Source organism: Sander vitreus, chromosome 17 (assembly GCF_031162955.1).
Source record: "Sander vitreus isolate 19-12246 chromosome 17, sanVit1, whole genome shotgun sequence".
NCBI lineage: Eukaryota > Metazoa > Chordata > Actinopteri > Perciformes > Percidae > Sander > Sander vitreus.
The window spans coordinates 24112918-24137649 of record NC_135871.1 but is presented as its reverse complement, the minus strand read 5'-3'; the positions used below and the strand labels follow the sequence as shown (position 1 = coordinate 24137649).

The 24732-nt window shown below is 40.1% G+C and overlaps 1 protein-coding gene across 2 annotated transcripts in view; it reads right to left on the bottom strand.

Moving 5' to 3' along the window:
- The window catches only part of slc8a1b (solute carrier family 8 member 1b), a 152100-nt gene extending 127993 nt beyond the window's left edge, over positions 1 to 24107 (bottom strand). Inside the window, exons 1-4 of one of the 2 annotated variants that reach the window (XM_078273599.1) lie at positions 23557 to 24107; positions 12839 to 13765; positions 10615 to 10779; positions 7591 to 8381 (exon numbers count right to left, since the gene is read on the bottom strand). In XM_078273599.1, the coding sequence (XP_078129725.1) occupies positions 7591 to 8381; positions 10615 to 10779; positions 12839 to 13714 (1832 nt within the window). In that variant the 5' untranslated portion in view covers positions 13715 to 13765; positions 23557 to 24107. The remainder of the gene's footprint in view (positions 1 to 7590; positions 8382 to 10614; positions 10780 to 12838; positions 13766 to 23556) is intronic. The other variant, XM_078273598.1, reaches the window with a different exon arrangement.
- Positions 24108 to 24732: the final 625 nt, after the last annotated feature.

Sequence of the window (24732 nt, the reverse complement as noted above, 5' to 3'; positions counted from 1 at the left end):
GTTTGTTTTAGCGTTGTATACAGTGAAAGAAACACAAACAAACTACTTAATGATCTTGACAAGAGATTTAGAAACATTGATTGCACTCTCCTTCATGAGAAAAATTGTGGCAGCCTGCCCAAGATAAAAGCTGACTTCCACGGAAAGAGTGGCGAGAAGATGCCAACACATGATGTCAGTCTTTATACTTTCTTTCCTCTTTCACATGCTGCTACCATGTGTACTACACTTTCTCTTTAGCTTTTGATTCTTCACAGCTCTTATTCTCACTATCCATTTGATGTATTTATCTTTCTAATCATTACGTTATAAAACATTAAAAATATAAAAGTTTGTCTAACATCCAAGTACTACAGTAATCAGCGTATCATTTAAGCAGTTAAACACATGCACGGATGCATGCTCTCAGTCAAATACATGCACTTTCAATACAAGCTTGTGCAGCACACGCACAATAGCAGGTGTGAGAGAGGTGTTAATACCATGTACTCTGTAACCCAAGAACACAACCTTCACACCTCATAAGGCACAACCTCTTATTGTGTGTGTGTGTTTTGATTATACATAAATGTAAGGAGGATAAAGCACCACGCAGATATTATTTTACAGTTTGCTTTACTGTTCATAAGATTAAATGCAAATCAAAGACACTACACAGGAATGGCCCACACATTCACACACAGACACGCTCGCACAGTTTTAATCATCTGTCCTTTATAACATTAAAAAAATTTAGCTCTGCCACAACACTTGTTATCTTCTTTTTTGACTAATTAAGTCAGTGTTTTTTACTAATGATAATGCTGTCACAGAAGGAAGGAGTGTGTATGTGTGCACGTTGTGTGATCTATAAACCTCATCATGGCTCATTACCATCATTTGCCTCACTGATATGAGTGTGTGAAGGATTTAAGTGTGTGTGTGTGTGTGTGTGTGTGTGTGTGTGTGTGTGTGTGTGTGTGTGTGTGTGTGTGTGTGGCTGAAGCGATTTTTTGTTCCTGTGTGTTTATAGGCCTATTAGGCATATTATAACTAAATCCAATCCAATTATATCAAACATATTAGATTTTTATAAGTGGAGTCTAGACATTTTAACATTGTGTGATTAAAATTTTGGATTTACAAAGTCTTTAAATGTGCTTTAGTCTTAACTAATTGAAGTGCTTGTCGTATGGTCAAACAGCATCTGAAATCGTCTCCCTCTACACTTTTATGATGTTTCACTTAGGGCAAATGTGACAGTCTTTCAAGCCGACAATCACAGCCACATCACGTTACACAACACAAACAAAATGGCATTTTAGAGTTCCAACAAATCCATATCCACTTCTATCTGCACAACGATTATATAAAAAAAAGCACACACATGCATGCTCATATGCAAAATTATGTATTATTGCACGTACACCACATAGGCCTACACACAACCCACGGTCCTATAGCTTCTAAGCATGCGTCTAAAAAGGCCATTTTGTGCTGGTTATTGGAGTGTGAAGTCCCAGTCTGCTCTGTGTGTGTGTGTGTGTGTGTGTGTGTGTGTGTGTGTGTGTGTGTGTGTGTGTGTGTGTGTGTGTATGTAGGAGGGAGCCTAATTTGATTCTCGACTGTACCATGTTTCTCCACTGGCTGCCTGTTTATGGAAATTGTATAATTGGCTCCATGTTTCTGTGTGTGTATTTGTGTGTGTGATCCATCTATTTACTACCTCACAGGGTCAAAATGTGACTGAGTACAAGTCAAAACCAAGCTATAGCAAAACAAGTGCATGTGTGATCTGGTTTGTGCTGTTTTTGTGTATATGTGTATGTAGCGTGCAAGTACCTGTGTATGCATGTGTGCATAAATGTGTGTCCATCCACCTGCTTGATCTGTTTTCTTAACTCTTTTGTCTGTTAATTGGCTTGAAAACACTGCTTCATTTATAACTAATTAACCATACAGCACCGGGTTATTGTACATTTTACAGACCTACATTATACTGGCATGCCAGGTATTAAACATGGCTATCCTCGTCTCGGTCGAAAAATACAGTTTCAATGCAACAGCTATGGAAAAAAAAAAGTTGAATTGCTGACCTATTTTATATTAAGTGGTCTGGTAATTCCATCAGGACCATCTATAAAAAAAATTGAGCCACTTTGGTTGCTGGAAGGTGCTCTGGATAAAACTGTTGTACATGTGACAGGTATGATAGTGTGTAGTAGATGCATATGGACAGTAGTACTATAGTGCAAAAAATGTCTAATAAAGTCTAAAGTCTAATATTGAGCTTAAAATATGATTTTTATTTGAAAGTAACACAAAGTTAAGAGCCACTGGAGTAAAATAATTCTACCTAACTCCAGTTTCCAGTTTGAGTTGTTTCTAGCGTTGATTGTAATTGTTTTCAAATTACAAGTTACTTAATTCTAAACTCACAACTCCAGCCTAGAATTTTCACTTCACTCCCTGTGCTCTGGTTATGCACAATTAGACAATTTGCTTAGGACAGCTAACATTTAAAGAAGGCTGACAAGTGCCATATTCACTCTTGAAACAAATCAATTTGTATTATGGACAGGCAAAATCATATCAACAAAATAAATTTTGTTGTACAAAATGATCAGCTACATGACTTTTTGCGGTATTTTAATGGTTTTAGAAGCGTAAGCTGTACGTGATTTGAGTGGGGATGCTATCCCCCTTGTTAGTAAAATGACCAAAATGCATGCCCCTTGTTAACCTGCCAGGGTCAGATGGGTTGTTTAGTTGAATATGTTAGTCTAGTCTGCCTGACCCTTTTATTTGCCTGAGATTTAGAGAAAGAGAGTTAGAACCTATGGCCCCGAACATGGCTCTGAAATATCAGTAGCCCAACTGTGTTATGTTTTAGATAACTCCATCTCGCTGTCCGTGGTGCTGAATTAAAAAACAGATTTGTAATTGTGAATTGTTCTCTCAGTCCCACCCTTCTGTCAGTTTTGTCTTGGATCTATAATATGGGAGAGCAAAACAAACCGGGTCCTCCCTGAGGGAGAAGTAGTACTAATAGTATTAATAACACTCACTGTATAATGGTTGCACTAAATGAGTGTTGCAACAGCAAAATATGCAGCTATAGCAGTATCAGTTGTTGCAGTAGCAATAATAGTGGTAATACAAATGGCAGTGTAGCTGCAATCACAGTAGCAGAAAGTAATTGTAGTACTAGAAAATAGACGTGTCACAAATCTAGCAAGCAACTGTATTGGTCCATTAAACCACAAGATGGACAGCAGAGCACACACACACACACACACACACACACACACACACACACACACACACACACACACAAACATGCAGGAAGGAGCTGGTATTTTCTATGACATAGTGCATTGACAAATACAGACATAAGTTGACGCTGCTGAGTGCTGTGGGGTTGTCTGTGTGTTCTACCTATTTATCTCACCCTCTTCATCTCTCTCTTCCTCTCCAGACAAGCCCTCACAAACTATTCCGGAGACAAATTGCTTTGGGCCTCTTACGGACAGCGAGAAAGAGAAATATAAGGGCATGGAGGAGAAGGTAAAATGGAAAAAAACAGGATGGTATGGAAAAGTCCAAAACTTTAAGAGGTTCATAACTTTTCTCCCTTCTCTCTCCTCCTCCCATCACTGCCTCCATTCACACTCATTTATCTATATAACTGTACCCTCAAACATTTTCCCTCCCTCTTTCTCTTTCTCTCTCTCTCTCTCTCTCTCTCTCTCTCTCTCTCTCTCTCTCTCTCTCTCCATCAGAGGAACAGAATCAGGGTAGAATTAGGCTGGAGGCAACCCAATTTAGATCAGCTATTATTACTATTATTATTACTAATTCCTTTTTTTCTTAGCAGCAAAAACGTCTTCTACTTTTCCCTATAGGGACATACTCAGGGCCCCAGTGGCTTATTGATGATATACACTATGTATTTCTATGGGAATGCTTTTTTTTCCCAAAAAAAAAGCTTATCCTGGGACAAGCGTTGCACATTTCTTTAGGCTATAAATACTCTGGCATGTGGCAGTATATTTACTCCTAATGTCCTAATTGTTATATGCTTGTTTACTGATCTTGCAGTTTCTGTCAACAACACAACCCAGTTTATGGCTTTATGTCCACAACAGCTATTTTTAACTTGCATCACATTAAAGGTGTGAAACTTTACCCAGAAGACAAAGCACAGCCAAGCATTTTCCTACTTCCTACCTACTTCCTGCCCTTAAAAGCTTGGAAACTTACTGTATATGTATCATTAAAAGATTTGCCTATTATCCCACCAACTAACTTTAGCTTTAGAAAATGGTCAGCAGTAATGTTACAGTATTTGTAATGGGCTAAAACAGGTTAACAAAATACCACCATAGTCCTTTTATATCATTAGGCTACTTCATGTAATGGCAACCATTTTGAACCATTAAAGATCATATCAAACATTTACCAGAGATGATTTAGAGGGGAAGTTCGAGATTAAATGGTTGAGGGACACTGTGCTGTAATGAAACTTGTGATTTTCTGGTTACAAAATGACCTCTACCTTAGGGATGTGACGAGAACCGGTACTTCGGTACCAAGGCGGTACCAAACTTTTGAAAAAGTGACGGTGAGGTTTTTCTACAGTACCGTAGGTACTGGGGAATGCAATTCTTCCGGACCTGACCGAGGCAATATATGCCTACAAGTGTTCTAGTTCTTCTCCGCTAAAAGCTGGAGAAGAAGATGAACGCCAACCAGCACAGAAAATCAGAGCGCCTCATCTCCATGCACGGCTTTACCATAACATTACATCTACAGCAATGGCTTTTACGACTTCACTTAGAGCTCCCAAAACCAAATGTTTTTTGGGGACCTTTATAACATCAGTTAAGTTCACTTTAACCAGCACGGTTCTATGTGAAAAACTCCAGATTACATGTAAATCACGCTCTCCTTGCCCCCTCTACTCAAACAACTCCACTCCACACCAAAACAGTAACAAACTAAAAAAACTAAACTGACACTGTTGTTGCCACTATTTATGTTTTTTTATAATGTTCAAATGTTTAAATAAATTGAATTAATGTATAGGTATTATTCTTTTTTTGTTTCTTTTTTTACACACCGTGGAATTGACTTTGGCATTGAGTATTGTGTACTTTTGGTGGTATCGGTACCAACTACTAGATTTTGGTACATCTCTACATGTAGATGTGGTCAAAATGCTTTCCACTTTAGGCACTAGTTTCTGCTTCACCTCTGGGTCTTTCTGCTAGGAAACAACGACATGTACACAAGAGAATACACACACAGTAACCACGATAGCAGGAAGGACAGTCATCATCATTTGATTTGGACAAAGTGTTATTAAAACCCACTTAGTCCTGGCTGTAAGAGCTGTAAGCTATGGAAACTATGCCACAGGCTGAAAAGCCAGCCTTGCAGACATCTGCTTCAAATCTGACCAAAAACAGAAGAAAGGGAGACAGATAGAGAAAGTTCTAGACTACTGTTACTAAGAGAGCATCTTTGCCATTCATCCATCATGAAAGCACACTCTTTACACATTACAAACCTCCTTCCTCACACACAATCAGGACATTTCCAAACAAGCACTGTAAGCTAACTTTTGGTTTCCAAGGCAAACTTCTGCAACTAACAACTGATGCCTGCCAGCTAAAAACAGACAAAGCTCTCTATTTCCTCCCCACTGCATATCTAAACCTAGTGAAGTCCCATTTATTTATATAGTCCCACATCCAATATCTTAATCAGCTTTACAGGTCCACAGCAGCATGAGTTCCCAACCTCAAGCTTTCCAAGAAGACACAGAAACGTCTTTTCCAAAGATATTCATTTAGCCAATCTTCTGTGATAATAAATTGGTCCAATTGGTTCAAGGTTTTCTTCAAGCCTGCTGACAACTCCCATAAACTAGCAAGTGGCCCAAACAATAAAGAAGGCCAACTGCTGGAAGCTGTGAAGTTTATTGTACTCTTGCTAAAGTTACAAGCCCAACAGGACTAGGCCACCACGAGAAGGCTTTACTGCAAACAGTAATTTGTGGTGACATTGTGAACACGCCCACCCTGCTGTTTAAGAGAAAGAGTAATAGAAAACAATCATTTGGCACCAGTTGAGTGTTTTGTGAAAAAAAGCAACTTCACCTCTCATTGTGAGAACGTCGCCATATGGAGAGTATACGTGTCTTAAGTATACGTGTTAAATGTGTGCATTGCTATGAACCACAGCAATATATTGACAACATGAACCTACTGTATAAGAAAGTAAATGTGCGCTGATCCATATAGAAATGCAATAACAGTCTGTGTGTAACATTCATGACACTGTGAGCTTGATGTAAACAAGCTTAGATTTACCATTAACACAGTTAAAACATTTTAACATACAAGAACGCATTCTAATTACTACATCAGTATTGAGTCAACTAATGAGTCAACATTTGAGTCTCATACTACCAGCTACTGTCCAGAAAAGTCACACACACACACACACACACACACACACACACACACACACACACACACACACACACACACACACACACACACACACACACACACACACACACACACACACACACACACACACACTTTGAAATTAGGTTTTGTCTCAGGCCAAAGTCGCTGGCTGTGAGCAAAATCACCACCTCCTAAAACATGGTCAAATAGCAATCATGGACCTCACCGTGAGTCACCAGCATATAATAAGGTCTCTGTGTCTGGCTAAGAAGAGCTTTGAACTGTGGCTATGGCATTTCATCACAGCAGGGATCTTTAAATGGAGTCTCAATTTCTTTTCACACAGAACAAAACAACAAAATAAGCTGCTAGCTGGCTGTATGAGTGCCTGAGTGGTTGCTCTGGGATGTTCTCACAGAGTACAAAGCCACCTAAAAGGGCAACTGACATTTTTTTAAAAGCCTTTGTGTATCCAATTAAGTTGACTAGATAGATGCTCCTTCTAAGCATTGCCCTGATTCCCTGCTACTTGTTTAATTCATGTACTGATCCGGCAACCAGCTCATGTAGGGTTTCCCTTAAGTGCCTTGCTGATGGAAACTTCAACACTTCTTATTCAATTTCCATGTCCTGACATTCCATTTACTTAACATTCAAACCATCAACTTTCCAACAAATAACCCAGTTTCCCAACTTCTTAGCTCCTCAATTTACAAGCTAACCCTACTGTGCTGACTATACAGCAGTACAGTGTGTAGAAATCAATAAAAACCCACAGAGGACTAAAACGGCAGCAACACATATTCCAAAGCAAAGATGAATTAACAGACTGATGAAGATAAAAGAAGAGAGTGAACGAGTCAAAGTAGAGAGAAGTTAAAAAGGGGTGGGGAATTGTTGATTTTGTCCCCAATGAGCAGTTGTCCTCGCCGCTCATCATGACCACCACATCACACTCACACCCTCACTTTCACACATAATCAGCAGTAACATTTGCAACATCACACTGATACAGAGCGTGGGAAATAATCAAGGAAAACAGATAATGACAGTGAAGCTGATAAATATCATGCATGAATAAAATTAACATTCACTATTCAAATTTAAAGGTGGATTGATCAAAGTTACTCACAAGATCTCATCGTTCTGAAATTCCAGGATGCCGTGAACATCTTCGAAGTCCTCTCCGCCACCTCGTGCTGTTCCCTCCACTGTCTTGAATGGCAACATGACCACGCCACGAGCCCCCGACGTTCTCAGCACCTTCACCTCCATGGTGCCAACACTCTCGCTCACATGGAATACAGGCTCCTCAAACGTAAAGATGCCGGCGTGGTCGTCATCAAAGATGGTAACAGTCGCTGTGGCGGGTAGGCCAAGACACGCTATTGAGTCCACATGATTAGCTGACTCGCCTTCCTCGGGCTCCTCGCCTTCTGATGTCAACACCTTGACATTGGAAAGGTGAATCAGGAAGTTTTCATCCTCTTCAAAGATGTCATCGTCAATGATACCCACACGGATCTCCTTCATTGTCTCACCAGCCTTGAAGATCACCACGCCCTCTGTGAACTCGTAGTCCGAGCCAGCATTGGCGGTGCCGTCTTCTGTTCTGTAGTCCACAGAAATGGTTTTGCCCAAATCGCCACCACGTCGCATCACGTTCACCGCCACTGTGCCGCAGTTCTCAAGGCACTGGTAAGAACAGGGCTCAAAAAAGATCTTAGAGATGGGGTCGTTATCACCAGCATCAGCGCGAACTTCCTGCATGCTGACGGCCTTTCGTGCCTGATCGGCGGCATGTTTCTTCAGGATGTTGCCAGCACCTGTCATCAGCCGGGTGGCCTGGCATCGATAAAAAGCGCGGCTCTTCTGCTGCTGGCTCAGGACTTGGTAGTTGGCCAGCTCAATGAGTTGTTCCACCTAGTAAGATAAAAGATAAAACATGTAAGCACACAAGCATGATCAGTGGACATGGCAGTTGTTTTAAAATGTTGCTACACCTAAAATCCACCAGAAACCTAGACCCCAGATGGCAGGTGTAGTATCTTCTATTGAGGGAAAGAATGGCTTCTCTGACAACTTGTTTAACATTGACCTTGTCTGGCTAATTCACAGAGTTTCATCTAACAAGATTTAATGGTGTGTCGAGTGGGTGAATCCAACATTAAAATCAGTCATACTGTTATGTCAGATAATTTCCATCAACAGTGTCTGTGATTTTAGTTACACTAAGGAAAATGCTACACTCAGGAATATCCATCAGATTATCAAACTTTCCGTGAAGCCTTACACAGCTATAAACGATGTGCCAAGAGGTACATGAACAGCTTGGTAATGTCATAAGTAGAGAAGTCAAGCTCCCATGACAGCAACCATCCATCCTGCTTAGATATCCCTGAAAAATGCACAGAATTCTAAGGTCGATCCCATGGTTTTGTCACTATTTCTCCTTTCCATGCCTTCCTCACCCCACTAGTATTCCTCTCCTATCAGTAAATTACTGGAGGAGATCAGGTGAATTACTTTTCTCTTGGTTGGAGAAACATCTGAGCTAATTAAAAGCCTTTATGGGTTGAACTAAAGTTGGTGATGTTAAAGATGCTAAACATGGTTACAGTCCAGAGTTTAGTCTCTGTTTTGATATAGTACAGTACAGTATCGAACCAGTGTGCTAGGTGGTCTGTGCTAACAAAGGGGTAACGAAAAAACGGTACGGAATGGAACGGTTCTATTGGTACCATTCACAACTTTTGACAATGGAAATGCAAAAATAACTGTTGTACTGTGCAACGAACTGAACTGAACCGGACTGCTTGGTGGAAAGCACTTGATGTCAAAATATGACTGTGAGGCAAATACTTGTTTTTGACAAGAGGTTAATCAGCCTCATAGTTAATCCATTTAGAGATGAGGGCACAGGCGTAAAAACCTATTTAGCAGGCTCTCATGCATGTAATAATTGTCATTTCAGCAGCTTGTTTTGATGCTTTCAGCTTCCATTATGCTTTTTTAGCGTTAAGCCTTGTCCAGACAATAAGAGAAGCACTAAATAAAGATGAACCTCATCACACCACATTTGACAACATTTTGTTGTTGTTTTTCAAATGCAAAGGTCTGCAAAGATAGACACAATGGGGGGAGGGGAGGAGGGAAGGAGGGAATAGGAGAAGAATTTTTATTTTAATGCCGAGCATACTAGATTCTAGTCCCATGTTACTTTTATTTATCAGTTCAGGTTTAGATGTTTTAAATAATCACATTGAGGAATTTTCTTGAATCTGCTAAATCAAGGATCTCCATAATTCCTAATCCATGCAGTACTGTAGCTGATAGAGGACACATACTATACTTTCCATTACACCTCTTCCATCCTGTACACACAGATGTGATATCTTACAGTCTGTACTGTATATGATACAAGTAGGCACTATAAGACTCTATCACTATGTTAAAAAAATTAAAAAATAAGACTGCACTAATGACACTAATACCTATTTTCTATATGTTTCTATGTGTTTATCTATATGTTTATCATGCCTAGGGACAGGCAGCCAGACCAACAGAAAGGCAGAAAGAATACACATTGCCAATGTCAAAACTGGAGTATTCCTTAGCAATTTTCCTTTTTTGGATGTATCATTATCAAATCAATTTAAGAGGTTGTGATGAGACCTAGTTGCATTCATCACCAGAATCACTGTGATAATTGAAGCAAATACTAGGGCTGCACAATATGAGGAAAATACCTAATTGTGATTAGTTTGACTGATTTTGCAATTGCGATATGACATACGATATTGGAGGGAATGATTATTTTTATATCATCTCTTCTCATTTTCAATTTTAAAGAAATTGAAAGAAATTAAAATGATTCCAGTGTGATTTTTGCGAGGATCTGTACAAAACAAAGATTTTTTCTTGCCTCTGTCTCTGCAGCACCATAATACTTAATTCAGAATGGTTTGACACATATTTTGCCTTTAACAAACAGTTGCGCCCCCCTGCGATTTGGATATTGCACTAGTCCATCTTGCAATTTCGATAAATCTGTGATAAAAAAAACAACACTGAGGAAAACAACCCCGACAGGAGCAGCACGGACAGAATGTTTTTCTGCTCTCTAATGTGAGATCCTTTTGACATTGTTACTCACCTCCTTGTCAGGGTGTTTCTGCTTGAGCTCCTTCAGGATCTTAGCCATGTCCCTCCGGGTCTCCTCCTCATCCAGATCCTTCTCATCTATTTCCAAACCCAGCGTACCATCCAGGAAGTCAACACCATGAGAGTTCAGCATCTTCCCATCCATCTCAATGTCAACCTTATGACGGGAAATAAAGCAATTTAATCAGTAACATTGATTTGAGGCTTTGGAGCAGTATGTCAAATTGCAAGGCAAAACCATGTATGGTGCTATCATGGAGGTTTATTGAGAAATGGGTGTGTACCAAGAATGTTCTTTGCAACCATGCAAAGAAGGTAAAAATATATAGTTTCTGTGGTTTCGGTGTAAGTCATATCATATTTACAGGTGCATTCCTTTGTTTTGTTAAAGACATGTATGTGTGACAAGCAGATTGTAGCATCAGCTTTCATTAGACACGTTAACAATATGCCATTTGTTTCTCTCAGAGTAGCTTGCTTGTTATTCATTGAAAGACTGCTTTCTTTGAGTACAGTTGTATTGATGAAATGTCTTTTAGCTCTTTAAGCACAATGGCAATTTAAAACTTGTGAATTATTAGGATTTCCCCTCAGGGACACTTGGTTTTGATTCAGTGATTTCTTTTGGCCAGAAGTTGAGATGAAAGTGCTCTTCATGTACTAATGGAACACAAAAAAATGAGGGAAATAGAAGAAAAGACACTGAGTGACTCTAAATTAACTGAGTGGTAAATAAATATACCCTACACCAAAATGTAATTAGAAATTTGCAATACACTGCATACAGTAGGACATAACACAAAGCATCAGATGGTAATCAAAACAGGAAATTAAAAAATGGCAATACTTAGGTATCTGTGTGTGTGTGTGTGTGTGTGTGTGTGTGTGTGTGTGTGTGTGTGTGTGTGTGTGTGTGTGTGTGTGTGTTTGCAGTAATATGCTTTATGGCATGAGTTTACCTTGGCAGAATTCCATTCAGTAATACAGATAATTGTTTCAGATACACGTTACTCATGAACTCAATTCCGCCTACACAGAGTGCCTTATCTGCTCCTTTGTTTTTTCCACCGCATGTTTGGATGAGGACAGCTTAATTAATTTCTACTGGTCGGCTGTTCTCTAACTGATATGCCTTTGGGAAAGAGAGCTCCCAGCATCACTGTTATTTAAAAAGACATTAATGAAGGGAGTTGTATTCCTCTTTGCCAAGGAGCTTATGTTTTTGGTTTGGTTTGTTCTGCCTGTCAGCAGGATTACAGAAAAAACTACTGGCTTTCTAATGTGTTATCACCATCATCACCATCACCATTACCATTACCATCATAAAGTGATTTCTGGTGGGGGATAAGAAAGGGTAGGATTTTTCGTGTCGACAAAATATTTACTGTTCAAAGGATATCCCTACTTTTCAAGTTAAAAAATCTAAATACTTTAGCATGTTAGATTCAGCCTAATTGAAATGAATGAGTACTAGAAATGATATTGGGACCAGAAGTAGTAGTAAAAATCAAACATCTAATGATCGGTAGTAATAAGGATGATGACACTAGTAGCGTATGTTTTAAGTGATGTTTTTTCAGGTATGAAAGCGTAAAAAGGTATGTCAAGAGTATATCATTTCAGTTGGTCTTTTGCTTTGAATGAATATTAAAAGGTACATTCAGATTTATTATAACGTTGTTTGTAATAAACTACCCAAAGTGATTGGTGAGATCTGGGAACATGGTAAAATCAATAAAACAAAGTCTGAGCAATAAACAAAATGATCAGTCAGTTTTTTAGGCAAGTTGTAAACAAGAAATCAGTTCAGTTGCATTATCTTAACCACTTTCTTTGGAAGTGAAACCAAATGTTAACAAACCTGTAATGGAGATAATAATCATTTCCCAGAAAAATTGTACATGCACAAGTATGCATGAACCTTATTTTAGTGATGATACTGCATTCCTAGATCTCAGCCATTGACTTGGTGAATACAATGTTATTAACGATAGCCAAACCAAAAAAATAATACTAAACTGGAATGCGTTAAAGATAGTTTATCAGTGTTGTGGTAAGCTTTTAATAATGCGTTGTGAAAATGAATCCTATTACCATTCCAGCAGCTGCGGGAAGCTCTGCTGTAGCAGTAATGGGGGGGTCATAATAATACAAATTATTAGTGTTAATTGTAGCAGTGGCAGTAGAAGTAGAAGTGGTAATTCCTCAGAGCATACCTTGGAAGGAAGTGGACGGTCTCCCTCGGTCTCGATGATCATCCCACGCTGCTTGCCAGTGCGGTAGCGCTTGTACACGTACTTGTAGAACAGCAGACGGCGGTCGGCCACCCAGGCAAACAACACACAGATGGGGAAGAAGAAGAACGTAAGCAGCCCCTCCCACACCTGCACAACACCAGGCGAGATCACGGCCAGGATCAGGTAGAGCCAAATATAGGCGAAGATACTCCAGGTGGCCGTGACAAAGAAGACGCGGAGATGCTTGACCTTCCTTGTCTCGCCGTCGGGCACGACGTACACACAAAGCCCAATGATGACAAACATGTTGAACGCTGCAGAGCCCACTATGGTGGAGGGGCCCAATGTGCCAGCCTCGAACTTATGACCTATGACTTCTATGACGGACAGCAGGATCTCAGGAGCCGAAGAGCCCAGAGCCATGAGGGTGAGATTGGAGACAGTCTCGTTCCAGATCCGAACGGTGGTGGTGGTAGTTTCCCCGTTGGGTTTCTTGATGGTGATCTCCTTTTCCTGTGACGTGATGACCTCTATTGATGCCATGAAACGGTCTGCGATGATTGATACACCCAGGAACATGTAGATAAGGGCCACAAAGTAAACTGTTGCCCGGGCCACTTTGTCACCGAATGACGGGTTTTGGGGCTCCCAAATAGGAAGGATCACGCCCTTTTGGCATGCCTCAGCTTTGCTGCATTCAGTTTTATTAGTTGATACCGCCGAAACGGAGCCACCCAAGCTCTGCTCAGGGGGAGCGCCAGCCAATGAAGGATGGAACTCGAGGAGGAGAATAACGGTGACGACAGCTAGCCTTAGGGCAGGGGACAGGAGGGAAGAGTGATCCCAGCGACCCATGTTGACGCCCAAACCAGTACTGTGAGGTAACGATTAATGAGGATGTTGAACCTTTAGAGAGAAGAGAGGAGAATAATTCAGATTAGACCATCATGGACCAAATTAATGTTGTTCAAAACAGTGACATGTTTGGATAAAGGGGTTTTGATTCTGTACTTTAATTTGAATTTTCATTGCAACAATTTCTAAGAGTTAGGATGACATACATATTTAACCAGAGTATATTGCAGGCATTTGGGTTTAACCTGTTGCAGGTTTAATGGCAGATATGGCTTTATAAAATCATTTTAATATCTCATGATGGATAGTAAAAACAAACAGTTCTCCAGCAAGTAACCAACTTTCAGATGTAACAGATGACATGATTCTGTGTTGTCGCAAAAGAAAAAAAAAATATAACAACTTTGTTTGGAAGCTGTGTTGGTAAAGACTTTGGATTATATGTTCGTTTAACTTTCAGTAAATGTTAAAGAGGTGAAAGGTCAAATCTGAATCTGTCTGAATAAACCCACTCTAATGTCACTGTTGCAGACTTATGAACAAGGGGTTTGTCACTTTGAGGCATGAAGAACCTTAAAAACAAAATGCCACACAAATAAAAGCAGGTTTCAGGTAAGATGTTTGCTTAGCTGCCAAGCTCAAATAAATAAATATAGATTTCCAAAAAGCAGCTCGTGAAATCACCCTGCCACATTCCTGCAGCAATAATACCCTGCTGTTCCTCATGCCGCCCGACCAGAAGTGGATCTCTCTGATAACAGTCCGGTTGACTTCTGTCAACACTGGTTTGTAAATTAGGTTAGCTTAATCTTTGGAGCCAGACAGCCATCACTGTGTATTCCAAATTGTATTTTAAAAGTGTCTGGTAAGATAACAAAAAGCTGCTGGAAAAATAATGCACCAGTTGTGAACACCCATACAATACAATTCCCTCTAAAATGAGCACAAACTTGTATCGATCCCTTGCACTTTTGAGTCTTGAGAGATATGTAACATTATAAGCCTCACAAGCATTCATTTTAGATCTGTTGTGCATGTGTGTGTGTGTGTGTGTGTGTGTGTGTGTGTGTGTGTGTGTGTGTGTGTGTGGTGTTGCTGTTATTGTGTCCACACCCTGTTACTGGGTTTTATAACTGACCAAGGTGGCAAATGAATTTATCTTTTTGATATTGTAGCTTTTTGTCAATCGACTAATCATTACATCGCTACAAAATAGTCAAGTTTGTGATAAACTGTTCTGATATTCAACTTCAACTCAAAACATCCACCATGTAATCTGGCAGTATCACTAAAAAAATTTAAAAAAACATGTTTGCCTAGTTATCTACAAAATACACCATTTCAACAGCATTTTAAATGCAGTGAGGAAGATGTCTTGGCTTAACTAGGCCACCTTCTGAGAGACCACAAAATCCCAACACTGAGACTTCAAATCGGTCATTCAGTTTCCATGTGATTACTTTCAAACAAATGTAAAAAGAGGCTAAATTGAATGTAGAGGAAACATAATTAGCCAAAAATCTGTTTCAATGAACCAAACGTGTCCCTGTAGCCAAACACGTAATCAGTGCAGTTACCATAAATAATAAGGTAATTGCACATTATTGGGTTATTTTCCATGGGGAGAATAATCCATCTGTCCAGAATCTGTATGGTTATGAGACTAGACACATCCAGAGAGTACTCAGATTTTTATGAAATTAAAACTCTTTGCTCCTTGTATGAAGGTGTGCAAGTGTATGCATTCAGGCTGTATAATAATCATGACAATAAATTTTATATAGCTCTTTTCAAAGCACAGAAAAGGTAAAATATATCTGGCTAACACACAGGGGGATGACGGTCCCCTTTTCACTCACCCTCACATTTGTATACTAGACAGTTACCCAGGAACTAGTACATTTCGACAAGGTTTCATTTCCGGGATTGTTCAGGTGCCGGCCTAATTTTCAGCCGGATGTCTGTCACCTTCCACGTTCTTTGTGTTGTAATTTTAAACTCCGGCTAGACTAGACTATCTGTCCAATCTGAGTTTTCTGCATGACTAAAACAACTTTTGAACATACACATGTTCCACCAAAAAAAGTTCATTCCCGAGGCTATTTTGCAGCGGCACTGTGGCTACGCTCGGCACTTAGCACCGCCCAAGACGAGTGTGATTGGTTTAAAGAAATGCCAATTAACCAGAGCACGTTTTTCTCCCATTCCCATGTTGTGTGGACTAGCCAGACCTCCCTCCGCAGCACTGTGGAGGAGGGTCTGGCAATGCGAGACTACCCAGGAACAAACTTTTACCACTCTGTAGACCTTTTAGTGAAAGCACTGCTGCACACACACAAGTAGTAATCATTTTAATCAGGGATCAATAACAAGAACCAAGACCCAAAACAAAGATCATCTTAGAAATTCTCCTCAAACAAGCTTCTTCTACATTCCTGCATGCCAACATCCATTTCCCAATAATGAATTGTTCACTCTTACATGCAGACGCAGCACAATTTACCTGACATCAATAGTTACATCAGTACTTTCCTGTTTTTTTTCTCCTACCACAATACTTATTATAGAAAAGCTGTAATTCACAGAACAATATGAATCACATTTTGTCTTACAGAGGCTCAGGAGCCGTAGGGCCCTGACACTAAGCTAAGTGAACAACACATAATCCAGTTTCACAGGGGATGTAGTCAATGTGTGAATGTCCATTCAATATATTACACATATTGTAGAAAGTATGTGTGTACCGCTCCTAATTTTGTTGACGGCTACTTGCTGCATTAATCAGTTACTGTGTAATGCATAAGTCCAAATACGTGTGACAAGTGTTCAGTTTGACTGCTGTGTAGGTGTGTGCTAAGTGGGCTCAGCTGTGGTGCAAGATCTTTTTGCTCAAATGTTATGAAAATCAATTCCTAACTAAATTACACATCTACTTAATTAAACTTCAATTCAGTACGCTCATAACCAAACACTTTCCTCTCAGCTAATGTGATCCAGAAGCTCTTTGCCTTCAACGGCCGTCTTGTGTGGCCACACAAGGCTTTGTGTTGCTTTTCCAAGTGATCAATAATTCAGTGGGGTTTGGGATTTGGTAGTTTTCACTTAAGGATGCTATGTTTCTAACAGGCTGATGGCTAAAGAGCATGTTCTCTATGCCAGCAGTTCTTCACACCATACATAGAGTGTGTTTTCCGTTGCTTCTCTACACCAGTGGATGCTCAAGGGAGACCGTAAAAATCTAGGAAAACATAAACTTTAGAGCAGTAAATATAATATTTAAAGTACAGGACAAGTTAAACAAAAATGTATGAATGAAAATTTAGAAAAATAGATACAATTATATCACTAACAGGGTAAAAATATAACCTGATAAATTGTAAAGATGGCTCAACAACCCCTCTGTCATCCTTGCTTTGAACCCACCTGAATCATGACGTCAACACCTGTTTGTCTTTATATAGACATTAAAAGGCAGGCAGATTTCTTTCTTTTTTTTAAATACCTAGAGATTGGCATGGGGTACTTTCCATAAAATCATCTCTCAACGCAAATCAAACCAGCTATTAGGCCAACTGAAATAAAACCATGCCAATCTCTAGGTATGGTGAAGGTATGTGATGATGGGGGGCTATTTTAATTCCAAAGGCCAAGGGAACTTTATCAGGATGCATAGTATCCTGGATCCATGAAATAACTGGCCTTTAAAAATAAAGATATGCCTGCCTCTATGGGAATTTAACATAGGGGTGTACTTACTTATGCCCCCTGTATTTTAAGGAAGAACATTTATTTATTTACGATACATTATTCATTCACAAAGAAAATTGGTGTCCTTAAAGATTGGATTTTTCCTCATTTTTTTAATTAAGGCATTAAGATCAATTTCCAAAAGATGATTTTTTTTATTCCTCTTTTTAGTCAACTTTAGCATGGGTGTTCTAATTTGTTCACATGACTGTAGTTTGTTTAATCAGTAAAAATTGTACATTACTATTTAATGTGCAAGATATTGAACTCTGAGCACCGTGCAGGTATAACATCTCCCTGTCAAGGGGTGAAATGATGCCTAGAAGACCATGTTTTATACCACATCACAGAGAAGCATTTGCCTTTATCGCTCATTATCCTCCTTCTTTTTTCTGCAACTCTCCAATCAAACGATAATCAAAGTTGATTCATTTTATTTGCGTCGTTTTGACGAGCCTGTGACCCTGAACAGGATAAATGGAGGGAAAAAAATGAATGGGCGAATTAATAATGAATAAATTGAGAAGACAATGTCATGGGAGCTGCCACAGTCCTCACACAAACAAATTGAGGTTGCAGTGCCTTGAAAAAGGGCATTTTCTGAGTATTTTGGTGAAAACCAGCAATCCACCAAGACTTCCTCCTTTCCTACCTGGAGGCAGTTGAATCTCCTGGCTCTTGCAATAATAAGATTTACTCATATTAACGTTTATAGTGGCGCCGCCCTCTATTGGCCGTAGTATTTATGGTATTTGGTAAAGGAAATATTGATGCCCTGGCTGGTATCAACACCAAACTCAAGGGTGTATGTTTACATGTCTACTGTTAACACTAAAGAGGCTTAGTTGCTGAACAGTGGCTGCTATTTTGGATTTTGTAATTGAACTATCAGGTTTCCGAATATCCCGCCATGATTTCCCCTAGTGTTATGACCTCAAAAACTTGGCTTTATTTCAGGAGGAACACAACATTAGATAAGCCAACCCAGTTTCAGAAAACACACACACACACACACACACACACACACACACACACACACACACACACACAGGACAACTGAATCCTCCTCCCCAGAGGCAAAACAAAAGCACAATACATAAAGTTAGGAAAACCAAAGCCATGTGCTGCAGTGAGGCAAGCTGTTCCCTATCTGTCCCAATAATGTAATTCCTCTGGAGCCTCTGAAGGCAGCACCCAAAGGGGCCAAGATGGAGCTGATGAGAGTGCATAAGACCACCGTCTGCATAAACCACTAATGTTCATCAGAGACTGAATCGTGAAGGGAAACTACAGTCACTAGACAGGTAGATGCTGACCATTGATCAGGCCAACAAAAATAAATCTGTGCAGGAGAATACAAAGAAACGCTCAACCTTGTCCGAGATGCATTTCCTTCTGGGCAAGAGGCGATGATAACAAATGTAAAACAGTGACAAAGAAACATGGAAAAGTAAATAGAAAGAAGAGATTGAGGGATGTAAAGAGAGAGAGTGAAGGAGAGGGAGGTAATATAGGAAACAGTGAGACGTCTATTAAAAAAAAAGAGAGTGAGAGAAAGAGACAGACAGATGGAAAGAAAAAGGAAGTACAAGATAGGAAAGAGAAAGGTCACCTTCCCTTAATAAAATAAAAAGGGTTAGTCAACTGAAATGTGTGTGTGTGAAAGCAGGACCGAATATGTACACACACACACACACACACACACACACACACACACACACTAGCCCTTGCAAACAACTGAAGATTAATGGTCTGTGTTTAGCCTGGATCTGCCTTGCCGCCAATCCTCGAGCCAAGATGCCTTGTCATATTATTACACTTGGAGTGGAGGAAATGATCAGACTGGCACTGTAATACACAGGGCTATTTCTTACTGTCTGTCTATCGATCGACATTATCTGCATGTCTGTCTATCTGGGGTGTGACAAGGGACGTGAACACGCGGGAATACGATATGGGAAACGAACAGGAATGGGGGGGAAAAATCATTAAAAAACTTTAAAGTCAAACAAATCACTCCCCTTATCTCCAGTGCTCCATTCATTCATGGGACAATAACTCGGCAGAGGCAAGCAATCATCCTCAAACATTTAAATCCTCCTTCTAGGGATGGGTATAATCAGTATAAATGGAATTTTTTTCAGCATTGCACGTTACATGCCACTGGCAAACTGTCACAGCCTCATAAACACTTCATGTTTTTCCCTGCCTTCTTGCTCATGGTCTAACATTTTTTTTTACATATATAAAAAATCTTGACAACATAGCTACACTTAAAGCTGCACTAATCAAAAATGGGTCAAATTAGTATGTGAAATATGACAAACCCACACATAATTATTACTACTTCAGCTCTACAGAGCATTTTAGGGTCTTTCATCTCATTGTTTTGGCTTTATAACCCGCAACTTAACCATTTTGGTATACTCTCACTGCTGTCATCAACCCTGTATTCAGCAACAGGAAGCTGCGGTTTTCAGCGAAATAAAAAGTTCTGATACACCCACTATATACACCAAACTACTGACAGAAAAAGTTAGTGACTAGCTAACAAAGTGGAGCATTTAGCAGTTTAAGGTCCAGTTGTTTCCATCCGGAATTGATGGAGACCAAAACAGAGCAAGAAGACTGAATATTGTACATTTGTTGGATGGACAGAAACATGAGTCCAAAGGAATGCTAATGTTGCACTCTCTTCAACATGATGCTAGCTAAATGGTTGCTGACATGTTTGCCATATCAAGTATACAATGATATGTCGAATTGTCTTTACAGCTTGCATCTTTTTTTAAATCTATCAGCAAACAACAAACATCAGCATTTTGGGTCTAAAGAGAGAATGACTCTGAGGCATTTTATTTATTTATTTTATGCTAAATACTGTAAATTTGACTTGACTAGTCTGTATTCATGCTTTTCATCACACTGTGCTACACAACTCTATGCGTCACATGTAACCTTGTTTGGATTCATCTATATTTTAGCACATTGCTGTAGTTGTTGGGGGTTGTGCCTACTCTGTACAACCACTGACTGGTAGCCTCTGCCTCATCCACAATATATTACTCTACTGCTGCTGGTTTCCAGAATTAGCCCCATATTTCCTATAAAAACGGTTCCTTGCTATCATGGAGGCAAAGTTACCACTGGCTCTTTTTATCAAGATTTAAAAACTTGACACTTACAGATTGAACTTTTGCTTTGTTACAGGAACCTATAAGAACAGAGCCCTCCAGGTTTTGTGCTATAATGGTCTTACATTTCTGCCACCAAATCTTATCCCAGTATAGTGTGCAGCATCAAATACAGTGTACTGGCCAATAAAGGCTGCCAATCTTCCCTGTGACGGGCTGATTTGTTTGCAATGCTTTTACTGAGATTAACATGACAATGATTTATTTGCGTTACTGTGATATGAGTGATACGTTTAACAGAGCTGATCGTGTCAATCTGACAGGGTAAGTGGTTTGCTTCCTAATAATACACATCCATGCTAACAATGTAAAAGATGTATATATTGCAAGTTATATTATCTGTTATACATCTGTACTGAACCTGACAACTGTTGTCGCGCATTGTAATGCCACAGTACACTGCCACATATTAACCTAAGGACTTGCAATTGACATATCAACCAATCAGCATAACTACAAGTGGCCTAAACTGGATAGTAAGTTAGCAAAGAACCAATAAATCTGCATATTGATTTCTAATAGATAAACTTTTCCTCAGGGTTTGACACTAGTGCCTACCTGTTAGGTTATTAGCCATTTAAATATATGATGAAGGTCACAGTATCAAAAGCAATATCTGCCTTCACTATACATACATTATACTTACGGCTCATTACAGTTTTTACTTTAACAAATTGTAGGAATGTAGCCTATCTGTATTTCTTTTGAATATGGAAAAACAGGTACAAAATGTATTTGAAAAAAAAATAAGTAATAATTAAAAAACCCTGGTTAAAACTGTATTAAAAAAGCTGCATGAAGTTTAAGGACGTTGCTAATCCGCAGCAACATCAGCAGCTCTTTTGCATTGTGTCCCAATTTTTCACTTCACTTTATATAAGCAGAAGCATTACCTGACCTGTTCTTGCCAAAGAACCCTGTTTACTGTAAACTAGTGAACAGGGTCCCTTTCCTAGAAAGCAGCAGAACAACCTTCTGGTGTGTGAAAACATAAAATCTGTTTAAACTGGTTGGGTTCTTGAAAAATACAAGTATTTATGGATAGGTAGCCTACATTTAAAACACATTTTTGGGGGGATATTTGTTAAGTTTTAGCTTTATATTATGAAATGTTCCGTCTTACTCTGCAAAAATAAATTATATTTTTCAATCACAATGTACTTATATTAAACCTAAAGCTTTTAACATAACCCCATAACAACCCAGGCAGAAAAAGGCTAAATTTAACTATATAGGCCTTGCAACAATCTTGATGTGATGAAAACGTAAAAAAATTAAAAAATAAATCTGTAATTGGAGTTTTTGTAGCATATTGCTACAACTACTGTATACTACCACACTGTGGTGTCCTGTGACCCAGCAGTTGTTACACTGTGTGTGTGTGTGTGTGTGTGTGTGTGTGTGTGTGTGTGTGTGTGTGTGTGTGTGTGTGTGTGGTATAGTCTCTCCTCAACCAAGCCTAATCATTGATCGATCCCAGACCCACTGAGATACGGCCTGAATCTTGCGTCACATATGGAACAGAAGGTTGGTTTGTATTGGAAAATACATCACTTATGTTAATCTGAACCTGTTTTATTGGGATGCCTAAAATGGTGCCTTACCACTGCATCACCACAATATGTTATATTCCAGCAATAACCAACTGCACCGTTGCTGGATGGTAAATACGGCAGTAAAGACCTCTGGCTGTGTTTCAGTTTTTCATTGTCGTAAATAAATATTTCATACCATCCACAGTGGATGAGTAGTTCCTCTGTGTTCTGCCCATAAAGGCGACTGAAGTCAGCTGGAAAAAGATTGCCTGGAAAGCCTTGATGGTACCTGCCTGATGTGCCAAGCACTCCTCACAAGACGAAGCGTTTGTAGTGTCAGATCAGGAGAATGAAAGCCACTGTCTGCTGCCTCCTCTAATATTATATGTGCCAGGTTTATAGGAACAGTTAACTGATGTGTGAAGATTTGCTACACTTTCATTTCCCTTTTGCAACACAGCAGGCAGAAGGTAAAATAACCCTTTGTCCTCTGATTTAAGACTGAAAATCCAACTGATTCAGTTCTAATTCAGAAACAATACTGAATTAAACCCATTCAAACTCAACTTCAGGGCTCAGATTTCTCCCCAACCTGCTCTGCACTGATGTGCAAAGGCACTCCATCATCCCCAACAGCTCTGCACTATTTGGCGCAAAGGATGATGAACGTCCAGAATTGCGCAAATGTGGCCCTCAATGCGCTTTTAAGCGAATGAATCATTCGTCCTCTGTGAGGATAACTATCTCTTTGGGCACATTTAGCCTAGACTGCGCATGTTTCCCACCCAGCTTCCACATTGAAAGCCTATAAAAGGGTGCAAGCGTGGATATCTGTGCGTGCCCTGCATCCGTAATTATTATTCCTCTAGAAATAAGCGAGGCAGGCGGTCGGACTTAAACATGCGAGAACAGGGAAAGAGGGTGGGGGTAAAGGGCAAACAGAAGAAAAAAACAGCCCCCGAAGTGAAGGGAAGAAGACTCCGGATCCTAAACCGGTTGCTCATTTTAATGAAAAACAAATTAACACCTTCCACCACACCCTGGGATTTGTGTCCCTTCTCTATAAATCTCCGAATCACAAAGGTGGAGAAGCGCAGTGTGGGAAGCGTGGTGCGGGAGGATGAGGCGAGGAAACATGTCTCCACATCGCATCCAAACCCTTCCGACGCATGGTGCTTTCAAGTCTCCAATCGGGGCTCCATGAGGCGACGCTGTCCCCTTTTGCATCCCAATCACTCCAACTCCCTCCCTGCAAAAACTTGCTTTCACCAGACAATGCGGCGAAATAGAGGCAAAGACCCCCAGCAATCAATATCATTAATATCATTTCCCCGCTGAAAACGTACCAAACTACAGAATACCCTACCTTTTTATCCAGAGAGAGTCCACAATACGGAGAAGACAGTCAGTAGTAAAAGCGGGACTATAGCTAGCAGTACAAGGAGTAAGAGGAGGAGTGGTAGTAGTGATAGGCTAGTAGAGGTAAGCCTGTAGTGGGGAATGGAAATGGAGACGTAGGGTGCTCTTATACGCCAGCCAAAGCGGCGTATCCACCGACCGATACGCAAAAAAGAAAGGGAGAGGTGTCCGGATTCCCATGCACTGACAGTTTTTTATCTGTTGCTGTTGTTTTCTGCTGTTGCCTACTCCTCGTTTCCATGCAGCGGGACCTGTATGATCGGATAACCGGCGCGACGCTTCATCAGCAAACCCGCATTTGTTGGGACGAGGCGCGCAGCAAGGCGGACTTCTTCCTCATTCTTCCTTTCCAGTCCCCCCTCTCGCTCCATGCAGCGCGCGAGAGAGAGAGAGAGAGAGAGAGAGAGAGAGAGAGAGAGAGAGAGAGAGAGAGAGAGAGAGAGAGAGAGAGAGAGAGAGAGTGTGTGTGTGTGTGTGTAAGCGAATGTCTGTATGTGCAGGTCTCTACTTCGTCTGTTCCGTCACACACAGACTGAGGATCAGCGCACCCTCCTCCTTCCCTATCTCTCTCCTGTGCGTGTCGCTCTCACTGTTGTGTGTCTTTTCACATATCTTGCTTGTCTCTCAAACACACACACACACACACACACACACACACACACACACACACACACACACACACACACACACACACACACACCACCACCACCACACTCTCTTATTCACTGGCTTTACCCCCTCTTTTGGGTTAATATCAATGCCCCATTGAAAATAAATATTGATGCCTGATTTGTCTTATCTCTCTCCCCATCAATAATAGAAAGCATGCATGCTGAATGTTATAAAGCTTATTGCATTTTTTTTAATCTTGCCATTTTAATGTCCATTCAAAAATGCTTGTTTCTGATTGGCTGACAGGTGCCAATAAAATCTTGATCCAGACAAACCCTGGTTAGACCTTGTAAAAGACCTTGAGGTATCTAGGCCTATAATAAAACTTAGGGTTTGAATAACTAAACTGAACAACCTGACAATACTAAGCTCCACCTCCAATAGGTAGTAATGCTGAAAATACATATAGCAGCGTAGCTCCTCACTGGTGATTGAGAGTGGCATTGTCAAC